This window comes from Ostrinia furnacalis, unplaced genomic scaffold (assembly GCF_004193835.3).
Source record: "Ostrinia furnacalis isolate ACB-3 unplaced genomic scaffold, ASM419383v2 OfSCF7582, whole genome shotgun sequence".
NCBI classification, from domain to species: domain Eukaryota; kingdom Metazoa; phylum Arthropoda; class Insecta; order Lepidoptera; family Crambidae; genus Ostrinia; species Ostrinia furnacalis.
Genome location: NW_021137821.1, coordinates 390367 through 418208, shown reverse-complemented (window position 1 = coordinate 418208; position 27842 = coordinate 390367). Strand labels below are relative to the sequence as shown.

General features: G+C 39.6%; 2 protein-coding genes across 2 annotated transcripts in view; both read right to left on the bottom strand.

The window, feature by feature from the left end:
* Nucleotides 1–233: 233 nt before the first annotated feature.
* LOC114365310 (uncharacterized) lies at nucleotides 234–8220 on the bottom strand. Its single transcript, XM_028321840.1, has 5 exons — nucleotides 8141–8220; nucleotides 5853–5993; nucleotides 4505–4636; nucleotides 2618–2732; nucleotides 234–776 (listed from the first exon to the last, which is right to left on the bottom strand). Exons 2-5 carry the CDS (start codon nucleotides 5989–5991, stop codon nucleotides 725–727), a joined length of 438 nt encoding a protein of 145 aa, XP_028177641.1. The 5' UTR covers nucleotides 5992–5993; nucleotides 8141–8220; the 3' UTR covers nucleotides 234–724.
* A 3454-nt stretch (nucleotides 8221–11674) lies between these two features.
* The window catches only part of LOC114365316 (nephrin-like), a 174845-nt gene continuing 158677 nt past the window's right edge, over nucleotides 11675–27842 (bottom strand). Inside the window, exons 8-9 of the mRNA XM_028321847.1 lie at nucleotides 14150–14297; nucleotides 11675–11805 (exon numbers count right to left, since the gene is read on the bottom strand). Coding sequence (XP_028177648.1) covers nucleotides 11677–11805; nucleotides 14150–14297 — 277 coding nt within the window. The 3' untranslated portion in view covers nucleotides 11675–11676. The remainder of the gene's footprint in view (nucleotides 11806–14149; nucleotides 14298–27842) is intronic.

Here is a 27842-nt window from a genome sequence, read left to right as displayed (position 1 = left end):
TAAAGCAGGTCACGTAATAGTTAACTTTATCAAGCTAAAACAACAACCCTTAAAATGCCATCATATTTTTTAACAATTTCAAATTAGCAAAAATATTTTGATTTGCAATTTTAATGGCTTGATTACTTTGCTTTTTTACCTATCCCCCATTGGTCTCCATTTCACGTAGATCTATGAGGTATGTGCCTCGTCCATTGTTAAGCCCCACTTAAGTTTAGCAATTCTGAAGACTGCTTTAGTTCTCGTATCGTCTTATTAGACCTTTTGAGCTAATAGATAAAGTAACTTGAAACGAGCTTTAAAATAAGAATTAAATAACTACGAGACCTTTCATAGTCGAGTGTGTCAACGTACCTATCGGTATTTCTAGTAGCTGTCGAATGAATGTGGAATATTTTCAGTAAGAATTTTGTCCAATTTCATTTTTTACAAATAGGCCGCGACGTTTCTCCGAATGTACAAAACCCATAAAAATATTTACAAACATTTTTAGACTGCACGCCTCAGTGTAAGAAACAGTGGAAACGAATAGGAGCATTTATTAGCTCAAAAGTATAAAATAATGATAATATTTTTTTGTGTAAATGGTTACCATTCACCCATTCGTTTCATTGTTTGGTACGCTGCGCCATGCAGTCTCTTCTCATAAAACGATAAAATTTATCTAAGTAACATTTTTAATAGTTCATTATTTTGCTTTTAGCAGTCTTTATTGTCATAGTTTTTATACGTGTATCGTGAAATCTCTTCTCTCTTGCTCTTGCCGCTGTTGATATCTGGAAACAAAATGAAAATGTTTTAGATATTTTTTATTAAGTATAGCGAGTATTTTGTTGTAATCTTTCTAATTATTGAGGCTTTATCATCCATTTCTAAAAATTTTTGTAACTAGTGTCGCCATCTGTGGAGCGTTATACAATTTACAACGCAGATGAAAAGTCCTTTATTTTGTGGCCGCGCGGTGTCAGGACACGGAGTAGGCTTAACCCTCCGATAGGTGGCAGCAGTAGTAGGAAAATTGGTTTTTCCTCTTAGCAAAAATTGTAACAAATATTTAATTCAGATTTAATTTTATGAAGTGTCTTTCACAGAGTTTGTGTTTGTCGATAACGACGAAATCCTCAAGAAGATCCCATGCGCAGGTTTGTTCCAATTTGACTTTTTCCTTCATTGTGTAAACTTTTTTACAAATCTACAATAATATAGGTAATAATAACCGATAATTATTTACTGGAGACGACATATTTTATTACCTATAGCACTGCATATTTAAATGTATAAGTGCGCACTATAAGCACAGTAGATATATGAGCTAAAGCAGTACGGAAACTTAGCCCTTTCGGCGAGTTAAATACCTACACTTCAACTGAGTGTTAGGGTTGGCACTCTTAATCTTTATAAAATTAATAAGGCTCTGACTTACTTATTTATTAAAACGTTTATTTAGGTTTTTTAATTATCAAATACCTAATGGAATAAATTAATTGACTAAGTAGTTAACAAAAAAATAAAACGTTAATTAGGTTCTATAATGATCGAATACATAATCGAATAAATTGATTAAGTACTATTAGAGGCCGGTAGAAGATATTCTATTCTCATAAATAAAATACCGGATACTTACTTTCACATAGCTATTGCCTCTTTTTAAATACAGTTCATCACTTAGTACAAAAGCGCGCGAAGCAAATTACTTTATCAAATAGAACACATAAATTGTTAAAAAGCGTAATTACGTAATTTAAAAAGAACTATTACTAAATCAGATGTAAGCACTTTATTTAAAAAGTAATATTTAATCATTTTTACAATTCAGAATTAATACGAATATAAAAAATGAAAGTTCTGGTTTTGAACATGCCGAGTTCAAGCAGCCGTATACTAGGCAATACACTCGTGGCATGTTTTTAAAAATACAGCGGACAGTGCATGCAATAAAATTATTTTACACAACGCGCGCGACACTCGCGACGGATGGACTGCGAGGTTCGCTTAGAGCTCGTGTAAAGCGTGCGTCTGATTTCGAGCGTTTGTATGAAGCTTCCGTACTGTTTGATTTATCTACTGTGCTATAAGGGCTCTTTCCCACGGACACATTTCTGCAAGATTCGCGTCCCGCAAAAAAAAAAGATGGGTACATTGGAATTAAAATACCCTATTAATGAGGGTTTTCGCGATTGAAAAATCCCCCAGTTGGCAATTCGTAGACGCGAGGTCCATCAGACATACGCGGATTTCGACATATATCTGTCAATATCATGTCAAAAATAACCAATCGTGCAGCATTTGGACCTCGCGTCTACGTATTGCCATCTGGCGGATTTTTCAATCGCGAAAACCCTCATTGTGTATGCATGACAGAGGATTGCCGTAGGAAATGGCCCTAATATCGCAATCTTCTACTATATAAAAATAAGTCGGGTTTTCCTCCCTGACGCTATAACTCCAGAACGCACGAACCGATTTCCACGGTTTTGCATTCGTTGGAAAGGTCTCGGGCTCCGTGAGGTTTGTAGCAAAGAAAATTCGGGAAAAGGGGGTAAAACAGGATCCACGCGTACGAAGTCGCGGGCGGCCGCTAGTAAATGTATAGTTAGTTTGAGGTGTGTTTGCTCACCTGGCGTTGGTGGGCGTGTGGTGTCGGCGCGGGCGGCGGCGCGCCTTGTCGGGCCGCCGTGCTTCCGCGCACGCAGACTCCGCGCTCGAGTCCGTCACCGCGCGGAACACCTCCTCTGCGACAACACAACATTACAGAAGGATCGGGTAATAACTACTGAGTCTGCGGGCACGAAACTGGCGACGGCCGAGCGATGGGCGAGGCGACGATTTTTTTTTTATGCATAACAAGGCAGGTATTTGACCACAATCGCACCTGATGTTAAGTGGGATGCAGTCTAGGATGGTACATATCTGCCCTGCCCGGATTATAGTTTTCGGGAAAGACAGCAGCAGGCATCGAATTCCAGTCCCTAGCAGTTCGCATTATAAAAGTCATCGAAACGCTTAGTGCGAGCTGGTGGAATGTCAACAATATAGGGATGGTACGCTAACCTGCGTCTGGTTCCCCGATGATGGAAGGGGGCTGGTGGAATTAATTCATGTAATTCTTTCGCACATTCTCCGAAGTGTAGCCTGTAGAAAACCGATAGGGATGCTACCTTACGGCGATGGTCAAGTTCCTGGAGCGCCGCTTCTACAAGGGTGGGGCTGTCGATAAGTCTTCTGGCATGCCTTTCCACCGAATCCAAAGTAGCCAAATGTTTCTTGGCAGAGCCGTCCCAGAGGTGGCAGCAGTATTGATGATGAGGAATAGTATTGCGATCGCCCCGCCCGTTTTGTGCGTGTCACTATATTATACTGTCATTTGTTGTATGCATCGCCCCGCGCCGTGACGCGCCGCCCCGCTCATCGCTCGGCCTATCTCCAGTTTTGTGTCCGCAAACTAAGTTTGGTCGTTTAAAAAATTTACTACGGGGCTATTTCGAAACGCTGTTTACGTAGTTTCAGGTCTTATCAGTCTCCACCACTTATGTTGGCATCGCGCTTTGCGCAAGAGGGATGGCAACATTCGAAACTTCGGATAACGTTACCCCACTGTATGCTAGGGCAGTTTTTGGAACTCTGTAACTTGTAAGTACTAAGTAACACTACTTTTTATTTTTGATAAACTTTGTTTAATTTGATGCACATAATATCCTCTGGAGCACTAGCACTTTGTTACAAAGTTATACTCGTAACCAAAACTTACACTATGATTGATATGTTACGGTTAAAGTGATAAATTGAAAATTATGAATAATCGCCGGTTATTATGAATAATTACCGACAGGCGAGGTAAAAGTGATAAATTAATCACATTTATCAGTGATTATTTCATAATGTAACCTTAATACTAACAAATATCATTAAAGAGAACACCGGCTCGTGTACAGCGCTCATGTACAGCCTCACATTTTGAACGTTTTGATATCTTATATTAATATAATTTGGCAAAATGAGTTTGGACTGTTTCTTGCGTAACATTACTTTGCCATAATGCCTATAACAAATTGTTTTGATTTAAAGTGAAAAATAGGTTAAGGTGCGGCGGGGGTGGCCCTTGGGCCACCCCTAAGCCGCCTATTTAGTTTTATACACACATAAATGATCTCATATTAATCACATTTACCAAATCATGCGGTAATTATTCATAATAACCGGCGATTATTCATAATTTTCACATTTATCACTTTGACCGTAACAGATATACCATTTGTAGTTTAACAGGAGTGTTACATGCTGACGGAAAAGTAAGTAGTATATTGCCATGGGATGCACCATCAGCGTCATGGCGCGCGACAGGCGTCCTGCCTGGCGCACGTACCTTTGGAGGGCAGCACCGGCATCCTGTAGGACGCGCTGGAGGTGCACTCGGCGCACGGCGAGCCGCTGGAGTCGGAGTCGGACTCCGCGCGGCACCATCAGCGTCATGGCGCGCGACAGGCGTCCTGCCTGGCGCACGTACCTTTGGAGGGCAGCACCGGCATCCTGTAGGACGCGCTGGAGGTGCACTCGGCGCACGGCGAGCCGCTGGAGTCGGAGTCGGACTCCGCGCGCCGCACCATCAGCGTCATGGCGCGCGATAACGTGTATTCATCTGCGGGATACGATTACATTCAATTAGTTGAGGTCAGCAACAGCATAGTAATACTATCTTCAATGAATTTTCTTTACTTGTCAGTTAAGAGGCCATAATAACAGTCCCAATAAGAAAGATTGTGACGTACGAAAACTAAAAACAGTTTTGCATTACGTCTGATCGGAATCTGTAACAATTTATGGTCCGTAGTACTCTTAACTATTTGTATGGTAGAGGTAGTTTATGCGCTTGTTTCCATTTCCGCTATTTCTTTAGTTGTTTTCTAGATCAGATTTTGATGGCTTCCGATCAAATGCGGATCAGACATAGTGCGAAATCACTCTTAAAACTCGTTCAATTTTGACATTAAATATATTTTTAGTAGTTACACCATCCTTAAATAATAAATCAATGTTTATCTTCATAAAGGTAACAAAGAATTTAATCTTCTATATCTTCTATACAGGGTGTTAGGTAAATGGGTATATGAGCCGACACTAGCCCATGTTAACATGGGCATATAAATGATATGGTGAAGTCAGAAATTTGATATCATTTTTTTTTTAATTTTCATATAAAATAAATTTTATAAAATCCGATTTGTATGAAAATTAAAATAATTAAAATGAAGATATCAATTTTCTGACTTCACCATACCATTTATATAGCCATGTTAACATGGGCTAGTGTCGGCTCATATACCCATTTACCTAACACCCTGTATAAATAAAAATGAATTGATGTTCGTTAGTCTGATTAGAACTCTAGAACGGCTGGGCCGATTAAGCTGATTTTGGTTTTATAATGTTTGTCGTAGTCCAGGGTAGGTCTAAACGGTGAGCAAATACGCGCGCGATATTGTTTTTCTGTGACAGACAAAATTCCACGAGGGGGAAGCCGCGGGCGGAAAGCTAGTAATAAATGTTTCTTTCTTTCTTTCTAATTTACAATAACAGAACCTTTGCGAGAGACTAGTGTCTAAACTAGGGTAATCCCTGGGTGATAGATCCACTAGCGGCGTAAGGGGGGGGGGCGGTCCGCTCCGGGTACCAAGCATCAGGGGGTGACACAAGTCGCGCAGATTAGTACTCACTGGCGCATCTGCATGGCAAATCTGAGGTCTATGTCAACATCAATAACGGTAGTATCTCCAAAATCCTTGGGGTACCAGGGGGTGCCTTAGGACCTCAAATCACATGAAATATTCTGTATTTCCAGCGTGTGTATCGTGTACCTGTGTTGTCTTGGTGGCGGTGCTTGTGCGCGAAGGAGCGCAGCGCGGGCGGCGCGGGCGGCGAGCCCAGCTCCGCGCCCGCGCCGCCGCTCGCGCCGCCCGACATGCTGAACGTCGCGTACGGGCTGATCTCGTACATCTCTAGTAAGTAACATCAATAGCATATTACATCAGTATTTGACAACTTTGCGTTTACGTTTGAACTCCTGTTAGGCCTAAGATGCGCGCCGCGATAAGTGGCTATCCCGCCATTTTATCGATTTTGCCCATACATTTTAACGTCGATAAAAGTTATCACGGCGCGCATCTTAGGCCTACTGTAGAGCCAGGATATATAACAGCTTGGTCGCTGTTGAAACCCGGTCAGTGGCTAGGGTCGGGTGTCTCAGATTGAACCATTTCCATTATATTTGAAAGTTTTTTTTTGTTAGTTTGGACTAATTAGTTAGTTAAGGGGTGCGTCCACATTGAGCGAACGGGCTCGCGCGGCACGCTGGTCATCCTGCTCAGCCTGCTCTTGAGTGAGCAGGAGTTGTCAAGTTTGCCGCGCGAGCCCGTTCGTCCAGTGTGGACGCACCATAAGACTATTTCCCTCTTATCTTCCTTGACCCACTATTTAGCTACTCCTTTAATGTCAATACTACAGTTAGGGAAACTACCAGTAAAGATCAAGTAATTTTTATGGAGGATACAAGAAAACTCCTGTGTAAAGCCTGGTCCGTGAGCACGTAGAATCCCGTCCAATGACCCCAAACTACCCATGTTGCTGTCGTACTCGCACACTCACTGCGGGCGCCCGTCGCACAGTCGCGACAGCAATATAATTACGCGCGAGCGATAAGGATGGGTAGCTTGGGGTCATTGGACAAAATTCTACGTGCTCACGGACCAGGCTTTAGTAAGCGCGCTAAAAAAATGTATGAAAATTTTAATTCATGAACATTTTCCCTAGGGGCGCTGTACAATCCGTCATACATTTAATGTCATTTTTTTAAGCGCTCACTAGTGAGGACGTTTGATGTAAACTCGGCCCTCTGTAGTCAGGATATGCAGCTTGGTCGCTGATGAAACCCAATCAGTGGCTATACACTCCCATTATTTGAAAGTTTGGGGATACAGGACTATTTCCCTCTTGTCTTCCTTCACCCACTATTTGGATACTCCTTTAAGGCCAATACTAGCTAGGGAAACTACCTGTGAAGGTCAAGTTGTTTTTGTGGAGGATATAATTTACTTGAGCCGAGGTGTTATATTAACTACTGTCAGTGTTATTTTTATTAACCGACTTCTTTTCTTATTCCAGTATTCCAGCCAAGATCATAAGTTCAAGATTNGAAAAAGACTATAGAGGTGCACTAAGAAAGGAATTCCCGAAATTCCCACGGGAACGGGAATTAGCAGGAAAATCCTTTTGTATGAAAAATCTAAACCGCTTAAGTTAGACGCTTGAAATTTGGCATGCAGGTATATTAGTAAACTTAAAGCTTAGTTACAACAGGATATTGCAAATTTCCCACGGGAACGGGAGTTAGCGGGATAAAACATTTGTATGAAAAAATCTAAACCGCGTATGATAGACGCTTGAAATTTGGCATGCAGGTATATTAGTAAACTTAAAGCTTAGTTACAACAGGATATTTCAAAATTCCCACCGGAACGGGAGTTAGCGGGATTAAATAAACATTTGTATGAAAAAATCTAAACCGCGTAAGATAGATGAAGGGGTAAAACGGGATCCACGCGTACGAACATATGGGGCATTCCACGCGAAGCGGGCAGGTAAAAAAAGTCGATGTTTCCGATTTCAGTAATATTTGAGTATGTTCTACCTATACATATTATTGATACGTGTACCAAATATTTTTGTAATATAATGACTAGTTTAAGAGTTATGGGTCTTCGAAGTTTTCGACAACCGGTTGGCATGCAGTACTTCAAAGCCGATTATGGAGTCATAAAATTATATATTAAAATAATTCAACCACGGGATTTATTACTTCATTTACCGTGCTTTTTAACTGTATTTTTGGAAACGAAAAAAAAAATTTTTTTTCCTAAAAAAAATGCAAATTAATTTTTTTTCCTTGATTTTCACAAAGTTCGACCCTTTCGATTTTTTTAATTTTTTTTATTTAAATAGCTAATATTGTGTAGAACATTCATGCCAACTTTCAAAGTGGGCGTAGAAGTGGATTCGGAGCTAGACTGAAAATACTGCCGAAGGGTGGCGTCCAGCGCCGCGCCGTCGCTGTCGCGCTCCACCGACACAACACAGTCGCACGACTCACCCTGCCGCTCCTGCTCGCTGGCGGGCCGCTTGCTGGGCGAGGAGGTGTACACCTGCTGGCAGTTGCGGCGGTTGTCGCGCTCCACCGACACAACACAGTCGCACGACTCACCCTGCCGCTCCTGCTCGCTGGCGGGCCGCTTGCTGGGCGAGGAGGTGTACACCTGCTGGCAGTTGCGGCGGTTGTCGCGCTTCTCCACCGACTTGTCCTCCTCCTCCGAGATGTCTCCCTGCTCGTAGCCCTTTCTGAGGCACGACGTTGGTGGGCTGGAATAATAAATTGAGATAAGTATTTTTTTAATTATTTTGTATTTGCATTTTGGATTTTTCTAAAGATTTAGCTCTGTTGCTACCATATAATGTGACTCTCCCCGCTAGAAGAGCAGGCTTACCCTTTAATAATGTGTGTAACATCGAAGCAAGTTAAAGGGTATGAAATAACTTTGGCTGTGACAACTAGAGGACAAAAGAATAGAATGGAAGAGAGCAGAAAGAATGTAACGTTTAATAGTGACACCGACGAGCGGCCTGATCAACCGCGAGTCGTGGAATTATTAAACTATGAGTGAAAGAGATGGTGGAAGGATTTAAAAAGAAGATTTGGATTATTGATGAAAAATATTGTTTTGTTCATCCGCAGCTTCGTCCACCGATCCTCTCCAGTTGTTTATACAGGGTGTGGTTTTGTAAAACAACCCCAATCTCAGGGGTGGTAGTATACACGACACCGATGCAAAAAAATAAAATAATCATCATCATCATTTCAGCCACAGGACGTCCACTGCTGAACATAGGCATCCCCCAATGACTTCCACATCGCACGGTTGGTAGCGGCCTGCATCCAGCGCCTTCCCGCTACCTTTATCAGGTCGTCGGTTCACCTTGTGGGTGGACGTCCCACGCTGCGTTTTCCAAGTTATTTTTCTTGTAATAAATTTCATGTTTACTAAAGCCTGGTCCGTGAGCACGTAGAATTTTGTCCAATGACCCCAAGCTACCCATCTTTATCGCTCGCGCGTAATTCTGTTGCTGTCGCGCTCGCACACTCGCTGCGGGCGCCCGTCGCACAGTCGCTACAGCAATATAATTACGCGCGAGTGATAAGGATAGGTAGCTTGGGGTCATTGGACAAAATTCTACGTGCACACGGACCAGGCTTTACCATCCCTGAGATGGTTTTTGTTTTACAAGACCACATCCTGCATAAACCCTGTTTTCGTTCCAGACTGACAGACAGACAGACGAAGCATGTTAATATAATCCATTGTAATAATAATCCTGACATTCAAACGCTGTAATTTATTATTGTTCTTTTATACTTACACTAGCGGCCGCCCGCGACTTCGTACGCGTGGATCCCGTTTTACCCCCTTTTCCCGAATTTTCTTTGCTATAAACCTCACGGAGCCCGAGACCTTTCCAACGAATGCAAAACCGTGGAAATCGGTTCGTGCGTTCTGGAGTTATAGCGTCAGGGAGGAAAACCCGACTTATTTTTATACAGGGTGGAAACGATAAGTGATCTCACTCGATTATTTCTAAACTATACAAGATATCGAAAAACTGGTTACTGATCCTGAAAGTGCTTCACGAGCTCTTTCTAACGGTATCAGTAATAGGTTACAGAATTAACTGGATCTATCCGAAAATTCAATGTTTTTAGCCTCCATACTAAATGTATGCCAGCCACACAATATTAAGTGTTAATTTTTTTACTAAATAATAAACACAAATAAACTCGTAAATTGCATTCTTATTTTAAATTATTCATGAAAAACATTGGTTCTAGGCTTTACTTGCTATAATATTATCAAGACATGAGTACCATGACTGTGGCAGTACTAAATGTATGGAAGTTGGAAACATTGAATTTTCGGATAGATCCAGTACATTTTGTAACTTATTATTAGTATTATTGGATAGAGCTCGTGAAGCACTTTCAGGATCAGTAATCAGTTTTTGGGTATCTTGTATAGTTTTTAATATTGAGAGGTTTTACTAAATGTATGGAAGGTAGAAACATTGAATTTTCGGATAGATCCAGTTTATTTTGAAACCTATTATTGATACCGTTGGATAGATCTTGTGAAGGACTTTCAGGATCAGTAACCAGTTTTTCAATATCTTGTATAGTTTAGAAATAATCGAGTGCGATCACTTATCGTTTCCACCCTGTATAGTAGATTTTTTTTTCCAATATTTGCATGACTAAGTCAACATGTGGACATGCCAATTGTAATAATAATATCTTGTAAAACCATGTAAAAGCAAATAAATATTTCTGATTTCTACGCTACCTCCTCCTGTAGGCGAGGCCGGCCAGCAGCAGCAGCGCCGCCAGCAGCGCCGCGCCAGCCGCCGCCAGCAGCGCCCGCGCGCCGCCCGGGCCCGCGCCCACACGCGGCGGGAACTGCGCCGGCGCCGGGATGCGCTCTGGAATAGTGAAAAGTTAAGTGTACTTGCTTCTTTCTTTGTTTGTAAAACCGGAGACAAAAATGCGCTCTGGAGTTACAAGTTAGGTATATTTGCTTCTTTGTTTGTAAAACCTGAGACAAAGGTTGAGGGCTGTGTAATTTTTTGACGTATCACATCTTGGTCACCATTAAATTTGTTCATATCTATTCGCTCGTTCATTTCAGCCGAAAGACGTCCACTGCTGGGCAAAGGCCTCCCCCAAGGTTTTTCACAATGAATGGTCTTGCGCTGCCCGCATCCAGGCTCTTCCCGCGACCTTTACCAAATCGTCGGTCCACCTAGTAGGAGGCTTGCCCACGCTATGTTCTCCAACCCGTCGTCGCCACTCGAGAACTTTTCTGCCCTAATGGCCATCGTCTCTACGAGCTATGTGCCCCGCCCACTGCCATTTGATTTTAGCGATTCTGCGGGCTACGTCAGTCACTCTGGTTCCCCTACAGATCTCCTCATTGCTGATTCGATCACGCAGGGAAACTCCGAGCATAGCACGCTCCATCGCCCTTTTATACCGATTACCAATTATTTATGTACCCTTTACTATTATATCAAATTGTATCAATGAGGATTTTCGCGATTGAAAAATCCGCCAGATGGGAATACGTAGACGAGAGATCTAAATAAATGCTGCATGATTGGTTATTTTTAACATGACATTGACAGATGTCAAAATCCACCAATCATGCAGCATTTGGACCTCGCGTCTACGTATTGCCATCTGGCGGATTTTTCAATCGCGAAAACCCTCATTTTGTCGAACCAGAGTTATTGGTGTCAGTTAACATCCCATCAAAAACAATACTTGTCAAAAAAACCAAGTCTCGCAACTCAGTTTTTCTACGGTAAAAAGTTGTGAGATCCATGTAATACCAAGTCCAGGCCAGGAAATCTTTAACGTTTTACATAAATTATTGACTTGGCCATCGCACTAAATAATTTAATTTACACGTGTTTTCATGCGATGGCCAAGTCAATATATTTATGTAAAACGTTAAAGATTTCCTGGCCTGACTTGGACCTGGACAGATTTGTACAATCTCATGAATCAAGCTCTGACCTCCTTCCTCAGTGAGCGTGGCGAAGTAGTAGTTGGCGAGCGTGGCGCCGGCGGCGCTGGCGGCTTGCACCTTCAAGTGGTGCCACGCGCCCGGCGCCAGCCCGCACACGTCTGTCGGCAGCGCGGCCGGCACCGTTCTAGGGACAATACGGTGGGTACTATCTGATATTTTGGGGTGATTCAATCTGATCGTTGCTAATGAGGGCTATCGTTTTTATACTTAACAGTTGGCACCCCTGGCGATTGACAGGACCTTACTCTACAGTGGCGCCATCTTGATGAGTGCAAATGTGATAGTCCTCCTACCACTTTAGCGCTCACCAGTCGGCGCCACTGTCTTCGCTACTAGCAAGTGACAGGACCTTACTCTACAGTGGCGCCAACTGGTGAGCGCTAAAACGATAGCCCTCATTTAACTCGATTCCAGTTAAATGACTGGGCGATTTGTTAGATGCATTTTCCAATACTTTTATTTTCTTGTTTAAAAAAATTCCGATCGAGTTTTTCACTGTAGAAAAAATTTCTGTAATGTTTATTTTCTTGTATAAAAAATTCCGAACGCCTTTTTTCTCTATATTTCTTTTAACACTAGAAGTGCCGAAGATTACGACCCCCCTAAAAGCGCCGCTGGGTCAATTTTGTCCCAGCATGTATTTTGTAACATTTTTTAGTTTCAGGCATGAATATTATGGTTAAAACTATTTGTAGTATCCTTAAAAAAAGGTTTATCTATGTGGTTAAAACAATATGTACTTATTTCTTTAAAAATATTAATGTATTCAATTTTAATTTGGAATTATTAAAATTTAGATATTTTTGGTTTCATTTAAAAATAGTCACATATTACGTGTTGGTATACTGTATTAAAATCATGAAATTACTACTTTAACTAGTCATTATTATTTTTAAAGAAAAAATAAATATCTTAAAAATAATAGTGAACATTTTGCACAATGTTTTTTGTATGGTTTTTTTATCTATCTGGTGTACTATGTGTTTAGGAATTTCTATAGGTATGGTTATTTTCTGTTATCTGTACATAAACAATGAAGTTTTTGACCAATTACAATGAAAATTATGTACGTTTAATCTTCAAAATTTTATAAGTCACACATTTTAAAAATGTATCAAATCATACAATGTATGAACTGGCTTATGTCTAGAGGCCATCTTCCTACTAATATTATAAATGTAAAAGTGAATAAATATTGATGAATTGAAGGATGGATGGACTGATGAATGGATAGGATGGATGAATAGGTGGATATATGCCTGGAACTTGAACTAAGTGAGTATGGATTCATGGTTAGATCGATGGATGTTTTTTCACTCTTTTACGCAAAATATACTAAAATATCTTAATAAAACTTTGTAATTTTATTGTTAATATACTTCAGAATAACATAATATAGTATAGCCTATATATTTAGAATAAAATCCAGTTATTTGGTCCAAAAGCAACGATAAGTGTCAAGAAATTAGGTCTTTCTATGATAAACTTAATTTCTCACGGGTGAAGTCACAGGCAAAAACTAGTACTATATATTTACATTTCTGCATTGTCACGAGTTACCTAAACTCTCCTCACCTCTCCACTTTCGTATCTCCTCGAAAAAAGGACTCTTCATCGAATTATTGTGGCAAATACCAGGGTGGGACAAAATTGACCCAGTGGCGCTTCTAGGTAAAACCGATTTAAAAAAAAATTCTATCAATGTTGTATTATCAAAAACATTAAAAAATTATAAAATTCAATAAATCAGAAAAAGTCAAAAAGTTTCATGGACTTTCGTTGAAAAATAAAAAAGTTAGAGCTGTTCAAACTCGCGAGTGGGACAAAAATGGGACGGCGGCCTTTCTAGTGTTAATGCATGCGAAATTTCGTAGTCGTTAATTTTACTTGGGGCAAAACTTCTTATTCGTTTGTTGTAGCCTTGTTTGCAATTTTGTGTGGAATCTTTTTTTTTTCATGTTTATTTTTGTCGATACGAAATTTTACTTATCAGTAAGGTTGGTTTAAGAATCGCGCTGATGCTCACTGACCGTCAAGCTGATACAAAATTACAAACAGGGTCACAACAAACGAATAAGAAGTTTTGCCCCAAGTAAAATAAACGACTACGAAATTTTGCGTGCGTTAAAAAGAAATACAGAGAAAAAAGACATTCGGAAATTTTTATACAAGAAAATAAAAATATTGGAAAATACATCTAACAAATCGACTGCTTTTGACTGTATTTAAAATAGCTCACATTAAGTCGTTTATCAAACTGCAATATCTAAACCGCCAAGTTTGCTTGGTCGCCCCAAGCAATCTTGGCGGCGCACTGTGGCAGACGAGGCGAAGAAGATCGGCAAGACTTGGAGCGAGATCAAACACATAGCTCAAGACCGAACGCGATGGAGGACTGTTGTGGACGCCCTCTGCCCCATCTAGGGGACATAGGACCATAAGTCAAGTAAGTCAATATCTAAACCGACCTTGTGGTCCACGTAGAGTCGTCGAACCCCCGCACGGACACCGTAAAGGGGCCCAGCGGGCAGCCGTTGCTGTCCCACGTCAATAGATTTAGATGCACGCATGAACTGTTCGTCGTTATCAGCACCTTCTCTGACGCCGCTCTCGGTGCTGAAAATGTAAAAGGATTAATTGAATTGACTTCCCGAAAATTTCAATTTTAAAAAACAGATTGATGGGGGAGTAGCTAGATTTATTTATTTATTTAATGTCGTCAATCGTTGTTACGGCCGAATACTGAAACACTACTCAAATCTGTCACTCAGCTGACGGGCTCCTAAATTTAAGTATCCTTCAATTTTAAATGGTATTCTCAAACGCTACTCAACGGATTTGAAGCCGTGATCAGCTAAGCAGCTCTCAAATGTTTACATAATGGCAACATTTACCAAAAAAAGTATGTTTCATTTACACAAATGATAACTTTACGTCTTTTATCCATTACACGCAGCATCGTTTGGTTATGTATTGTCTTTTATGGAAATNTAATAAATCCCGTGGTTGAATTATTTTAATATATAATTTTATGACTCCATAATCGGCTTTGAAGTACTGCATGCCAACCGGTTGTCGAAAACTTCGAAGACCCATAACTCTTAAACTAGTCATTATATTACAAAAATATTTGGTACACGTATCAATAATATGTATAGGTAGAACATACTCAAATATTACTGAAATCGGAAACATCGACTTTTTTTACCTGTCCGCTTCGCGTGGAATGCTCCATATGAAAAAGATCTGAAGTCTCATTGACGTTTGACATTGCAAAAACAGCCACACGTGCCGCTCCCATACCTCAAGCATTGATTAAGTTAAACGCTAGACCGCTAGGTATTCTTTTAAACTGATCACACAAAAACATAAAAGAAAGGATCCAAAAGTTGGAAAGATACAATTTAGAACGCTTTGTCGCCAGTGTGAGATCTCTTCCAACAATTTTGTAAGAATTGTATGTTTAAAGCCTCAATTTACTCAACTAAAGTTTCTATAAGTAAGAGCTTATATCATGACAGTAAGATTAATTAGCACCTCATGGGATTCAAGCCTGTGACCATCATAGTACCAGACTAATGTAGGTATGTACTTCGGCGATAGCATAAATTTTGACTTCATTATAAAACCCACGGGAAAACTGTGTTACATTAAAGCACTGTGAAAGAGTTTTCAAAAACGATACTTGCTTAAGTGAAGCAGCAAATCGAACGAACAGCGTTGAATAGAGCTCTGTGATTGGTTCGCGTGTCACCCTGTGCGTCCACGCGCACTGTGAGACCTCATAGTAACGTTTGTGAATACGGGCGATAGTCTTCCCTGTAAGCTATCATGTAATGCAGATATTTACAAAAACACTGACACAATTCGCGACCAAATAAATATTAACTAATGCGTCGCCATTCGGTTCAGTTTCGTCGCGGTGTAGACTTACAAAGAAAAACACTTGAGTGTCCGTTTACAGTCTGCTGTTGGTCTAAAATGCAGGATTAAGCGATTGATAAACTGATTAAAGGTACATTCATATTCCCACGGGGCGTGTAAAGGTCATAGCAGACTTATTAACTCAGAAAGGGATCAAAACCGTACCGCCTTCCGCGAGCTGTCATTGCCTTTCGTGCGCTGTCAAGTACGAGTTTATGTTATGGTGCAGATAAGTGTGCGTTGCAGTATGGAGTTTCATACAAAGAATACTGACCGCCACGAGTTGCTACGGTTACGATCCCTTTCCGGGTTGATAAGTGTGCTACGTCCTTAAAGACCGTAGCGGAGCGAGGTAGTAATACGGAGCGGAGTTCCAGACTTATAGACGTGGAGCTAGTTAGCGGAGCGGAGTGAAAAGGATGCGGAGAGGAGTCGCAGACTATGTTTTTCCATACGCGGAGTAAGGCTGCGAGCACGCGACGACGCTCTGTTTATCTCTCCGCTTCCAAACTTTGTCCAACTTCCCTGTCCACTAAAGAGAAGCGGAGATTTTATGCAATTCTATTGGTGGATTTTTACCTCGCTCACCGCTCCGCTACCTCGCTCCGCTTAAAGACAGGCAGTTCTAAAGAGAGTTCGATATAAAGTATGTCATTGTTTGTGTGTGACAACGGAAAGGCGAGGCATACTTACCCCGTGTTAAAAATAGTCACGAGGTATGTGAATGAAGAACCGCAACTGTTACGGCCCACTCAACAGGAAAAGTTGCAAAACTAATATTTACTATTGAATAATATATGAATTGATTTCGGTTATAAATATCTAAATAATAAAAAGGCAACAGTTTTCTCCGAATGAAATGTTATTTTTTATTTATTTTCCGTGAAACTTATATTTATTTTCTATAAACGACGCGTGTAGGTACATGGTTTGTTACTGGTCCAATTTAGAATTCAAATAATATACGAACGAGTGACGTATCTATGGTTTTCCACCGTTTGAATGTTGAGTTTCAAATATTCGAACGAGTGATGTACAACCCGGTCGAGTTAACTGCACACCTGACAGCCGTGACGTTACATCGACGCTCTGGTACGGACGCGGACGGGGCGAACGCGGGGAGGTGCGCGGGTGAGTGCGAGGGAGATTCGCATTCCAGCGAGGTGCGCAGTAAACTCGAGGTTGTATCTATGGTTTTTCACCATTCTTATTTTGAATTTCAAATATTATACGAACGAGTGACTTATCTGTGGCTTGCCACCGTTAAATTTTGAATTTCAAATATTCGAACGAGTGACGTATCTATGGTTTTTTAACCGTTCGAATTTTGAATTTAAAATATTCGAACGAGTAACGTATGGCTTGTCACCGTTCGAACCTTGAATTTCAAAATTAGAACACGCTGGCTCTTCTTCCCCGCACCAACCCCCATCCCAGCGTTTGTCATCCCCTCTCTATTGTATAACGTCTTTTAGTTTAATACCGTTTGATGTCCTTTGTCTATGCCTTCCAACCATTGTCTATGGTTCGTAGCTGAGACGGGAGGCCGGATTTTGGGTCCGGTTCATGTTTGTGAAATACCTAGTTATTAATTAAGGCTGTAAGCTATAGTTGGCGATATTGTCTATGGATTCGGGTGGATGTATAGGGGAAGATTCATTTTATTGAACAATGCAAAGTATGGACGGAATTCCAAAACTTGTAGCTTTTACAATTTATCTGAAAATTACTTACTACACGTTAGTTTTGAAATAAAAAAACAACTACCGGCAACTGTAGCTACTATTCCTACTCCTACATAGACAAATAATTCTTTTTATTTCGAAATATGTATATGTATTTTGTACACTTCAAAAGTAAAGTTGAATATTGCAATTTGGGTTTTTTGCGGGACCTTGCGTTTTTTCCGTGGGAAGAAACCGTTACGGACACAGTCCAGTTTTGCGTGAACCTGCATTACTGGATCCCGCAAAACCGTGTTGTCGTCGGAACGAGCCCTTACATATACGTATTTTACACCCTGTATATACTCGTATAGCAACGTAATTACTCACCCTATTTCACCAACAAAAATCTCAATTGAACCCTGCTAAGTCGGTTATCGGCGGACAGTATGATAAATGGACGCCCGGATTAGACCGGGTCGGGGTTCAGCGCCGGGTCGGGCCATGGCTTTTGAGCGCTTTTCACGGGCTTGTATCTTGATATTGTTTCTGGTATTGTTGCGGATTGAAATCAAAATCAAACCAAAGTTTATTTGGTTAATTAGAAATAAAGTGGTCTTATAGGGGTTGGTAGTCTTTAAATTGTGTTTTTTATTTACTAGTGACCCGCCCCGGCTTCGCACGGCATATTATAAACCTTTCTCTTGAATTGATCTATCTATTAAAAAACCGCATCAAAATCCATTGCGTAGTTTTAAAGATCTAAGCATCCCTAAGCCTTTGAAAGCGACTTTGTTTTATAAAACATAACTATGTAGCCATAGGACATCATTTCAGCCATAGGACGTCCACTGCTGAACATAGGCCTCCCCCAATGCTTTCCATGTTTCTCGGTTGGTAGCGGCCTGCGTCCAGCGCCTTCCTGCTACCTTTATTTTATATGTTACCATGACCAAAAGTTATTTATTTGTGCCATATTCTCTATCTTTATTACTTTCTATTTCCAACAAATTTTGTATTTAAAGGTATTCCATCGAAAACCGGAAACCTTTTCTTAAAATTTCAAACACAGATTCAAAATATCGCCGCTTTATACTTCGGTTCACAATAGTGTATTGTTGGTGAAGATTTAAGAACCAGTACATTGTCGGTACATTATTGTGTAAGACTTCTATTCTGCACTAGATGCTGAAAATAGAAACTGTTTAATAACTTTCAAAATGGTTTTCAGGAAGCTGTAAGTTTCTTAGAAAATATGCTGTAAGGTCCAGCTATTAATTCAGTCAGTGTATGAGGTATGGAAGCGGCAGTGGCTTGTGATTTTGACAGTGTTAGATAGCCCATTTATCGAGGAAGGCTTTAGGCTATATCATCATCATTTCAGCCATAGGATGTCCACTGCTGAACATAGGCCTCCCCCAATGACTTCCACATCGCACGGTTGGTACCGGCCTGCATCCAGCGCCTTCCTGCTACCTTTATCAGGTCGTCGGTCCACCTTGTGTTAGCTATAACGTCACCCTAAATAGGGGCGAAATGTTGCAAAAACGGGAAATAATATTCAATATACTTTCAAACTCGTTTCACATGAAAATTATATTTGGAAGCTCTATAGAAAACCATTTCACTTGTCCCACAATTCCATAATTCTTAATTATAACCTTTATTTCAACTGCAACTTGGCACAATATCATATCTAGCCATCTAGTGCATGACCCGGAAAATTCTGGCACGCAAGAGAATCGAACCCGGGCCTTTGTGCTGGTTCCAAGGAAGTTATAAGGGCATAAAGTGTTCGGGAAGAATCTGGGGGTACGATCTTAATTAAGTATACATGGTTTGCTTTTACACTGCATTGAAGTTTCAGTGTTATTGTATAGCAACTCGGATATTTTCTTTTCACGGTTGAAATTCATATTTTTAAACTGCCACGTGTTCTTATTGTTGACTAGCGGCCCCCCGCGACTTCGTACGCGTGGATCCCGTTTAACCCCCCTACGGTTGGAGTTTCGTAAAATCCGTTGTTAGCAGATGTCTACACCTTATCAGGAACCTACCTGCCAAGTTTCAAGTTTGTAGGTGTTACTGTTTCTGAGATTTCGTGATTAATCAGTAAGCAGTATTTCGCGTTGAATCTCAATCATTACGAGTTGTATACTTCAAACTACAATTAAAACTCTATAATCCTCAGAAATACGATGAAGAATGAACATACAGAGCGCTTTCACAATTAGGCGATTTAGCAGCGCGACAAACACGCGACAGACGCGCGACAGACGCGCGACAGACGCGCTGCCGAAAATTTCATACTATGTGACAGCGAATGCATGCCTTCACATTATAAAAACGCCGCTGCCGCGCAGCAGTCGCGCTACTAACGCCCTAATGTGAAAACGCTCTAAATAACAAACCGAGTAGACATACCCTGTGACCTAGAAACGCGAAATTCCACCAAAATAACTTTGCGAATCCAATATAAGTTCCCACCAAACTATTATTACGGCGAATATCTGTGCCCATCACAGTGACAGGTCGTCTTATAAAATCTTACCTCAAAGGCTTGAGGGTTGGAACAATCCATTCTTGTCTGACGCGTGATTGACAGCCCTGGTTATATGGAATATAAGTTATGGGGAAGATAAGAATTTGGGGTATTATTTGCGATTTCCGATAGCGTTTTATATTAATTTGTAACCCTAAATATGCATTACATAAAATTAGTAACTAAGTACCTAATAATTCCAAGTCAACTTCTTTAATTACACTAAAACCTGAAACCCGAAAAGTTTGTAGTAAAATTAATGTTTTAGTCAATTTGAATTATTAGTTTTAAGTTGACGAGTCATGACGTAATAGATTCCCTCTGCTTACAAAATGGAAAAGTCGCGTTTTGACAGCTCACAAAAAGTTGACAATGAGGGCTATCGTTTTTATTCTTAACAGTTGGCACCCCTGGCGATTGACAGGACCTTACTCTACAGTGGCGCCATATTGATGAGTGCAAATACGATAGTCCTCCTACCACTTTAGCGCTCACCAGTTGGCGCCACTGTCTTCGCTACTAGCAAGTGACAGGACCTTACTCTACAGTGGCGCTAACTGGTGAGCGCTAAAACGATAGCCCTCATTGACTAGTGTGTCTCTTGTTTGAGCCAATGGTTACAGACAACCTCGTGCTCGGTGAACCGATGACCTTAAAAGATAGCTAGGAGAGGCTAAAGGAAAAAAGTGGGAGATCGTTCTTAGTAGTTCTAATGACGTCACTAACAGTTGAAACCCAGAACTTATTTTTTATTGTTATAACTACGTTTCAAATAGAAAAGAATCACTGGCTATTTTTCTTACAGACCCCTAAAAATCAGGTAAAAGAGTTATAAAGAGAATAATAAAATATTATTGGGAAGGCATTTTTCTTACAGTGTTGCCAGCAATCTATAGCGTTGTCGAGGAATTGAGTTATGAACATAATAAATTTGGATTCAGCAATGGAATCGACCAGTAGCACATACTATAAGTAAGTAGTATATTATAGGTTTACTTTGTGGTTCAGTGATCATAGAGTTGAAATGATTTGACTTAGAGGTATTTGATTCGATTCCCAGATGGAACATCAACAATATAACTCAAAGGTGACTGACTGACTGACTGACATAGTGATCTATCAACGCACAGCCCAAACCACTGGACGGATCGGGCTGAATTTTGGCATGCAGGTAGATGTTATGACGTAGGCATCCGCTAAGAAAGGATTTTACGAAACTCCACCCCTAAGGGAGTAAAACGGGATCGCCGCGTACGAAGTCGCAGGCGGCCGCTAGTTAATTATAAAGAGAAAAGATTTAATTGTTTGTTTGTAATAGGCTCCGAAAATAATGGACCGATTTGGAAAAATCTTTTACCATTAGAATCTTTTATTATCCCTGATGAATATAGGCTATACATTTTTTATTAGTGGTACGAAGTTCGCCGAGTCAGCTAGTTATTCCAAACTATAAATGTTATATCAATACTGTCACCAATTTTATTTTTGCCTTTTTTAACTACAAATGCGATTGAAGAGAAATATACGAGTACCTATTCGTAGTTTCAATCGAAATGGGACTTTCACATTTGAGCACTACTTTAAGGGCACATAGATCAATTGCATTTATTATTCACGATCTGACTTTCCCTATTTGAAATCCTCCGCTCCCTCGGGATTCCGAAAAAGTCCCTTTTTACCGAAAGCTCGATACTACGAAAAGCTTGTACTTATTTCAGATATCGGCAACGCAGAGAATCGTCAGAAAAATAAAATTTTCATTCATTCCCAACTGAAAAGAATATCAGAAATAGTAAGCAGTTTTCGGGTCTAGTGTTGTGCTATGCCTCTATCGATGTTCCAGACCGACTATTCCAGAGCGTGGAATGTTGAAAACTGGAATGGGTTATCAAGCGTGATTTCGTGTGGACTGAAAACATTGGTTTAGTGAATTGGAATTTAGATATCTTGAATACCAAATTTGTACGAGGTCATGATTTTCTGGAATAGGTCGTGAATTTCACTGTTCTAGACGGTGGAAATTTCCGGAATAAATTTACCAGTTACAAACTTTTGGACACCAAAAGCGTAGGAATTTGTGGTAATTACAGACACTTTTGTTCTAATATTTGTGGCTAGTTCTATTTCTAGTTTAATTGCTTCAAATCAAAATTAACGTTTGACTATAAAACGTTTAGTTCGGACACTCAAAAGCAGAAGGTAATAGACAACGTCCAATAAGTATTTTAATCATTAAAGATCATGGGCAAAGCCGCGTGCGGTGTTTGTATGTGACTTATGGAGGATTCTATAGGCTTCTGGTTTGATTAGAACATTGCATGAATCACATAAGACATCGTGTTTCCATAGCACGATAAGCTGCCGGATCAATCATGGTATGTTTACTTTCACTTCACTGTGTATTCCCGAAGAATTCCAGAAAAAATTAGAACAGCAACCTCATTCTGAATGGTATGTTTCTTAGTTTATTTTTCGTTGTAACGTGAGAAATTATATTTTTAGATTCTGTAGGTAGATCATGTAATAATATTATGAAGCTAGGAACTTATGTTGGTTCAGCGCAAAGTGTATTCTATTTCTATTATACTTTACATTCAAAGTTCAATAGCTTTCTACATGAGCCACGGTATAATTCTATTATGGTTTAAATTTTTTGTACCCATTTAACTTCTTCTTTTTTAAATACTTGCCTACTTTTTTACAGAAAAATAAATCATAATTGAGATACAAATGATTTACTCTTGGCATCATTTTTAGAATAGCAATTATTTACGCGATAAAATCTGAATTGCTAGTTTAATTGCAACCAAAAACAGAACCATTTTTCAAATTCAAATTTTTTGAGAATCAATCTGAAAGAGTACCAATTTTTTATCGTTTTTATAACAAGAGTTGGTTGTTTTATTTGTTCTACACAACGATGAAGAAGTGGAAATAATTGGCGTTCGAGTATTCATGTTTTCGATACTAACGATGTTATCCAAGTCGATGTTTGTTCTCGATACAAGTTTACGTATCGATGTTGGGGGATGTTGATGAAAACAGTTTTGATTTTCCGTGAATATTGTTGAAGATTCGTTCGTGGAGATTGTTTTGTTAGCCAGAGTTTTTTATGGTTTCAAAACAAGATTTTTTATTTGTTACTCATGATTGAAGTATAAATGTCATATCCCATTTTCATTCTATGTTATTTTGAATGTTGCGGCAGTAGAAAACGATTTGAATATTTTGAAAGCTATGACTACGACGCCCTACGCCATTACTATGAGCATTACACATTGTGACACACGAACCAATCACAGAGCTTTATTCAACGCTGTGCGTTCGATTTGCTGCTTTGCTTAAGCAAGCATCGTTTGTGAATACGGGTGCGAGTGTCTTTATCCTTTCAATTTGCATCAATTTATGTTTCTAAGTACGTACGTACATAAAACTAATCCCTGTGGCATCGACTGCAAATCAAGATATATTATTTTATAAACACAGTAACGTCTAAATATACTTGTAATAAGGTACAATTTTGCAACGAAATAGTCTGTTCTGTCGACTGTATACTGCCACGTCACTTGTCAATCACAAAACTTGTCTATTTATAGAATGGCCAATCCGCAATTCAGTTCGGATACAGCTCCAAAATGTTCACGGCCACGCACGGCTGAAGGGCATGCTTCATCGGGCAGGACACTGGTGTCCAAACTGTTCGATAGTGGTGGCATTTACAATACTTTGGCTATAATAGTAGCGTGGGTAGGCCTTCTACTAGGTGGACCGATGATCTGTTAAAGGTCGTGGGAAGAACCTGGATGCGGGTAGCGCAGGACCGTTCATTATGGAAAGCCTTGGGGGAGGCCTTTGTCTAGCTGTGAACGTCATTTGACTGAAACGACGACGACGACGACATAATAGTAGATGTAGTTAAATCGACAAGACTTGGAGCGAGATCAAGCGCGAAGTTCAAGATCAAACGCGAAGTTCAAGACCAAACGCGATGGAGGACTGTTATGGACGCCCTCTGCCCCATCTAGAGGACATAAGATATTAAGTCCTTTCAAGTAAGTACCAGCAAATCGAGATACAATAGAAATCAATTATTACCGCGGTCTCATGCGACTGCTTAGGGTTCCAAGGGCTATTTGACGAAACCTACCATCCGTCTCAGATGAAAAATACAATTTACAATAATCAATATAAACTTCACTTCGACAATATTTACTACTTAATTTTAAGAGAGCCTTAAAAGTATTCGATGGGCAAGTGCAAATTCATAAGTTCAAATCCCGCCTCAGGCGTTTAATTTCACGTCAAAATATGTTCCAAAACACAACCGTTGTTTAAAAGAACCCGATCTGATATCTCGTTGACATCTCATAAAAACTCAATTTTATTTTTGCTGACATGAACCGACGGGCTGTTGACCTTTGGTTCGATATTCGCGTTTAATAGACTTCTTTGGGAACCGGAGGGTAGTCTGTTAATTTGTACCCTCACACGCGTTCCATGTTGTCGCGGTTAGTATGCGAAACTAAATTATTCGCGGTGTAACTGGGTGGAGACATTTAATATAACGGATGTATAATATTAATATGCTGGGTTGGCTGTAACTTTTTTATTTCAGTGTGTCGAGTATAATATGTTAGTAGGCAATCTTCATAGAGTTTTGTGAATAAATACTCGTCAAACAAATTTTTCGAAATAATTGTCACTATATTCGATAATGTTAACCAAACCACTTCCTTTTAATTTGAAATGTTACAATCTTTCATCGTAGTTAAAAAAGTGCTACTTCATAATTGCTGTAATAGACGAAAACAATGATGACGAAGGACGTAATGTGGTCAGGTCCCCCACTAGTTGGACCGACGATCTGGTGAAGGTCGTGGGAAGTACCTGGATGCCCCAGGACCGGTCGTTATGGAAATAATTAGGGGAGGCCTTTGTCCAGCATTGCACTTCATTTGGCTGAAACGAACGAACGATGCTGTAGACTCAGAACGAAACCTGATTCAGAACGAAATATTGAAAATTCCTTATACTACCCAGTTTCGGGTATTACAAGCAATATAATATTTTTGCGAGTGAAAATCGATGGAATTTCGCAAAAATATAGAGTTGATATTTAGGATTAATCTCTACAAACCATCGATGGGTATTTGAATAGTTTGATTTGATTGTGAATATCGTTAATGGATGCTTTTAAAGTGCGAGCAATAAAAAAAGTTATTGATATTGAAAAATGAAAACACGATACTAGTTGCAACAAATAGTTTTGGTAAACATTGGTCAAAACCTTTCAATATAATTTTCAGTTAAAAATATGTGGGGGTTTCCTCGTAAAATAAATAAGAATTAATCTCATATTTGCAAACTTTCATAAAGTTGTTACGTCATTAATACTGTATCCTTGACTATAAATTCAGACCTGCAATATACTAAAAAATCAAGCTACCAACTGACAGAAGTCCAACTCTAATATCGATACATCTAAAGGGTAGTGTCCCTGCACTATCAGCGAGTGCAGTTAGTGGGCATCATAAATCAGCTTCCGTCCCCCGTAGGCACGTCTTAATACAATTTTATAAGTGACGTGTACAAACAAACAACTTTTATCGATGTTGTCATTTAAAAGATCGATAAATTCTTTTCAGCGACGATTTTAAAATCGTCAAGGAATGCGGCGTTATTTAAATTTTTTGCTGGTATGGAATCTTACCTTTGAATTTTTTTATTGAGATGGGATTTTCAAACAAATATTTTGCATGGCGTTTCGTGGAAATTTAATCGCCAGTTATTTTTCATAAGCGTAGTCAATATTTTTGGTGATGTTTAAATATTTATACGAACTGTAAAAAGAATATCATAAAAGCTGTACACCGATAACATTTTGATATTCATTCACTAATAAATTAATTCCAGCCGGTTATTCAACCTGTAATTGAAATTACCTTTTAAAAGAGTTCAATCCCACAAAGAATTATTATTTTCAGCAAAAACTTCGCGGTCAAAGTAAAACATTTCACTTCACCCTTATCTGTCCGCAGAAGGAAAATGAAGTGAAAAATAATCTGACGCTTACCAAGGTCTCTCCAGTTTGTTTTTCGCACAACGTTCCAGATTAATTTTATATCTTTTTGTAGATTGTAATAGATTTGCTTTGAGAACTGACGTTTTTGTTTACTTAATTTTTCTTCAGTACTGTAGGGTACTCGTACTCCATTGTGAAATTGTTTGAAGAGAATACAAATTAGGAAATTAGTTACAAAAGAACTAATTAGTTTACTGTTTGAATAATTCTTAATTGGAATGAGGCTAATCGTGGTATTGTGGAGGGTTTTTCAATGCTTATTTTGTGCTGATTTTTGATAAAGCTAAAATGCAATTATTCTTACACAGCTTTCGTTTTTTAAATTCCCTTAATCATTTAGCTGTTGACAGATAGCAGCATAAACTAAAATACGAATTAAATTTTGATTACCTTATTAAAAAACTAATCCACATATTTATAGGAGATATATTTTATTTCACGATAAAAACTATCGACCCAATTCTATCGACAAAATCCTCGCACACCGTCACATCACTAGCCATCTGGCTACATAAATCAAGGGGACATACGCCCTATCTGTTGCCGGCTTAATACGATCCCTGAAACGGTGTGGGGGGTGGGGGGATGATATTTTTTTACAATCTACGTGTTAGCAAGCCGAGCATTGTAGTGTACTGAGTATTAGAGACTAGCTGTGCCCGCGACTTCGTACGCGTGAAAACCCGTTTTCGCAACATTTTGCTCTGCACTTATTACTCGTAGCGTGATGGTTTATAGCCTATAGCCTTCCTCGATAAATGGGCTATCTAACACTGAAAGAATTTTTCAAATCGGACCGGTAGTTCCTGAGATTAGCGTGTTCAAGTAAACAAACAAACAAACTCTTCAGCTTTTTAATATTAGTATAGATGTGGGCCTACGTACGTCTTGTTAGGGGAATATGAAATATGTGATGTGATTCGTAAAGGGATGTATTGTGCCTAGACTGTCAAGGTCCATCAGTTTGATCTAGGCTAGAGTCTGACGTCTACATTTAGACATAATCTGATGTTAATGTTATGTAAAAGTAAGGTTTGAGAGTTTGTAAGCTTATTTCTAAACCTATTTCAAAAATATTTCGCTACATTCCTAACGCGATTTGTGTTCAAACAATAAATAGTTTTTGGAAACCCACTGGAGCAAAACCGCGGGCAAAGGCTTGTTTCTATATAGGGTGTGATTACGATCAGAGGTGGAATTGTGTAAAGCAATCGTAATCACTTGACAGTTCATAACGTACGATAAAGTCAGTTAAACAAATCGTTTGACAGAATAATCGTACGTTATGAACTGTCAAATGATTACGATTGCTTTACACAATTCCACCTCTGAATAGTATCCATAATTATTGCTAATATTTGTTTTCTTCTAAAGTGGAAATGTTATGTCCTTCAAAACAAGGTTTTCTGCAATTTGTTTTTTACTCAAAACGCCAAATATTTCGTTCATTTCTAAACTCATTACGGTAATTACGTCCAGAGGACTTCAAAGCTTAATAACATTAAGACAAAAGTTTAATTTCGGGGGTTCCTTTTATTAGTATTTTTCGGACCGTTTACTTCAGTTTTTCCGGTGCTTTATTACGTTTAATATCTCTGTTTGGTCTTTATGACAATTTCACTTTACTAGCCTGGTTCTGGCTCTTAAGTGAATGTTTAAAAAAATAATAAAAAACGTCTTTTACGTTCAAATCAAATCAAGGCAGAAATGTAACCCACGACCTTTCGCTTGCCGGGCGACTGCTTTTCAATCTGAGATACTGGGTAAACCCGTCGAAAAGTTGCATAAAACAGGACCATTCCGATCTCGCGTTTCCACCGCTGCAACTCCTGTGTAGCCAGGATCTACAGCTTGAATACGAACCCAACCAGTGAAGGCCAAGTTTGTCCCGGGGAAAAGTTAAACTGTCATTGGACCCGCAACAAAATTAATCAGAAGAACATACGAGG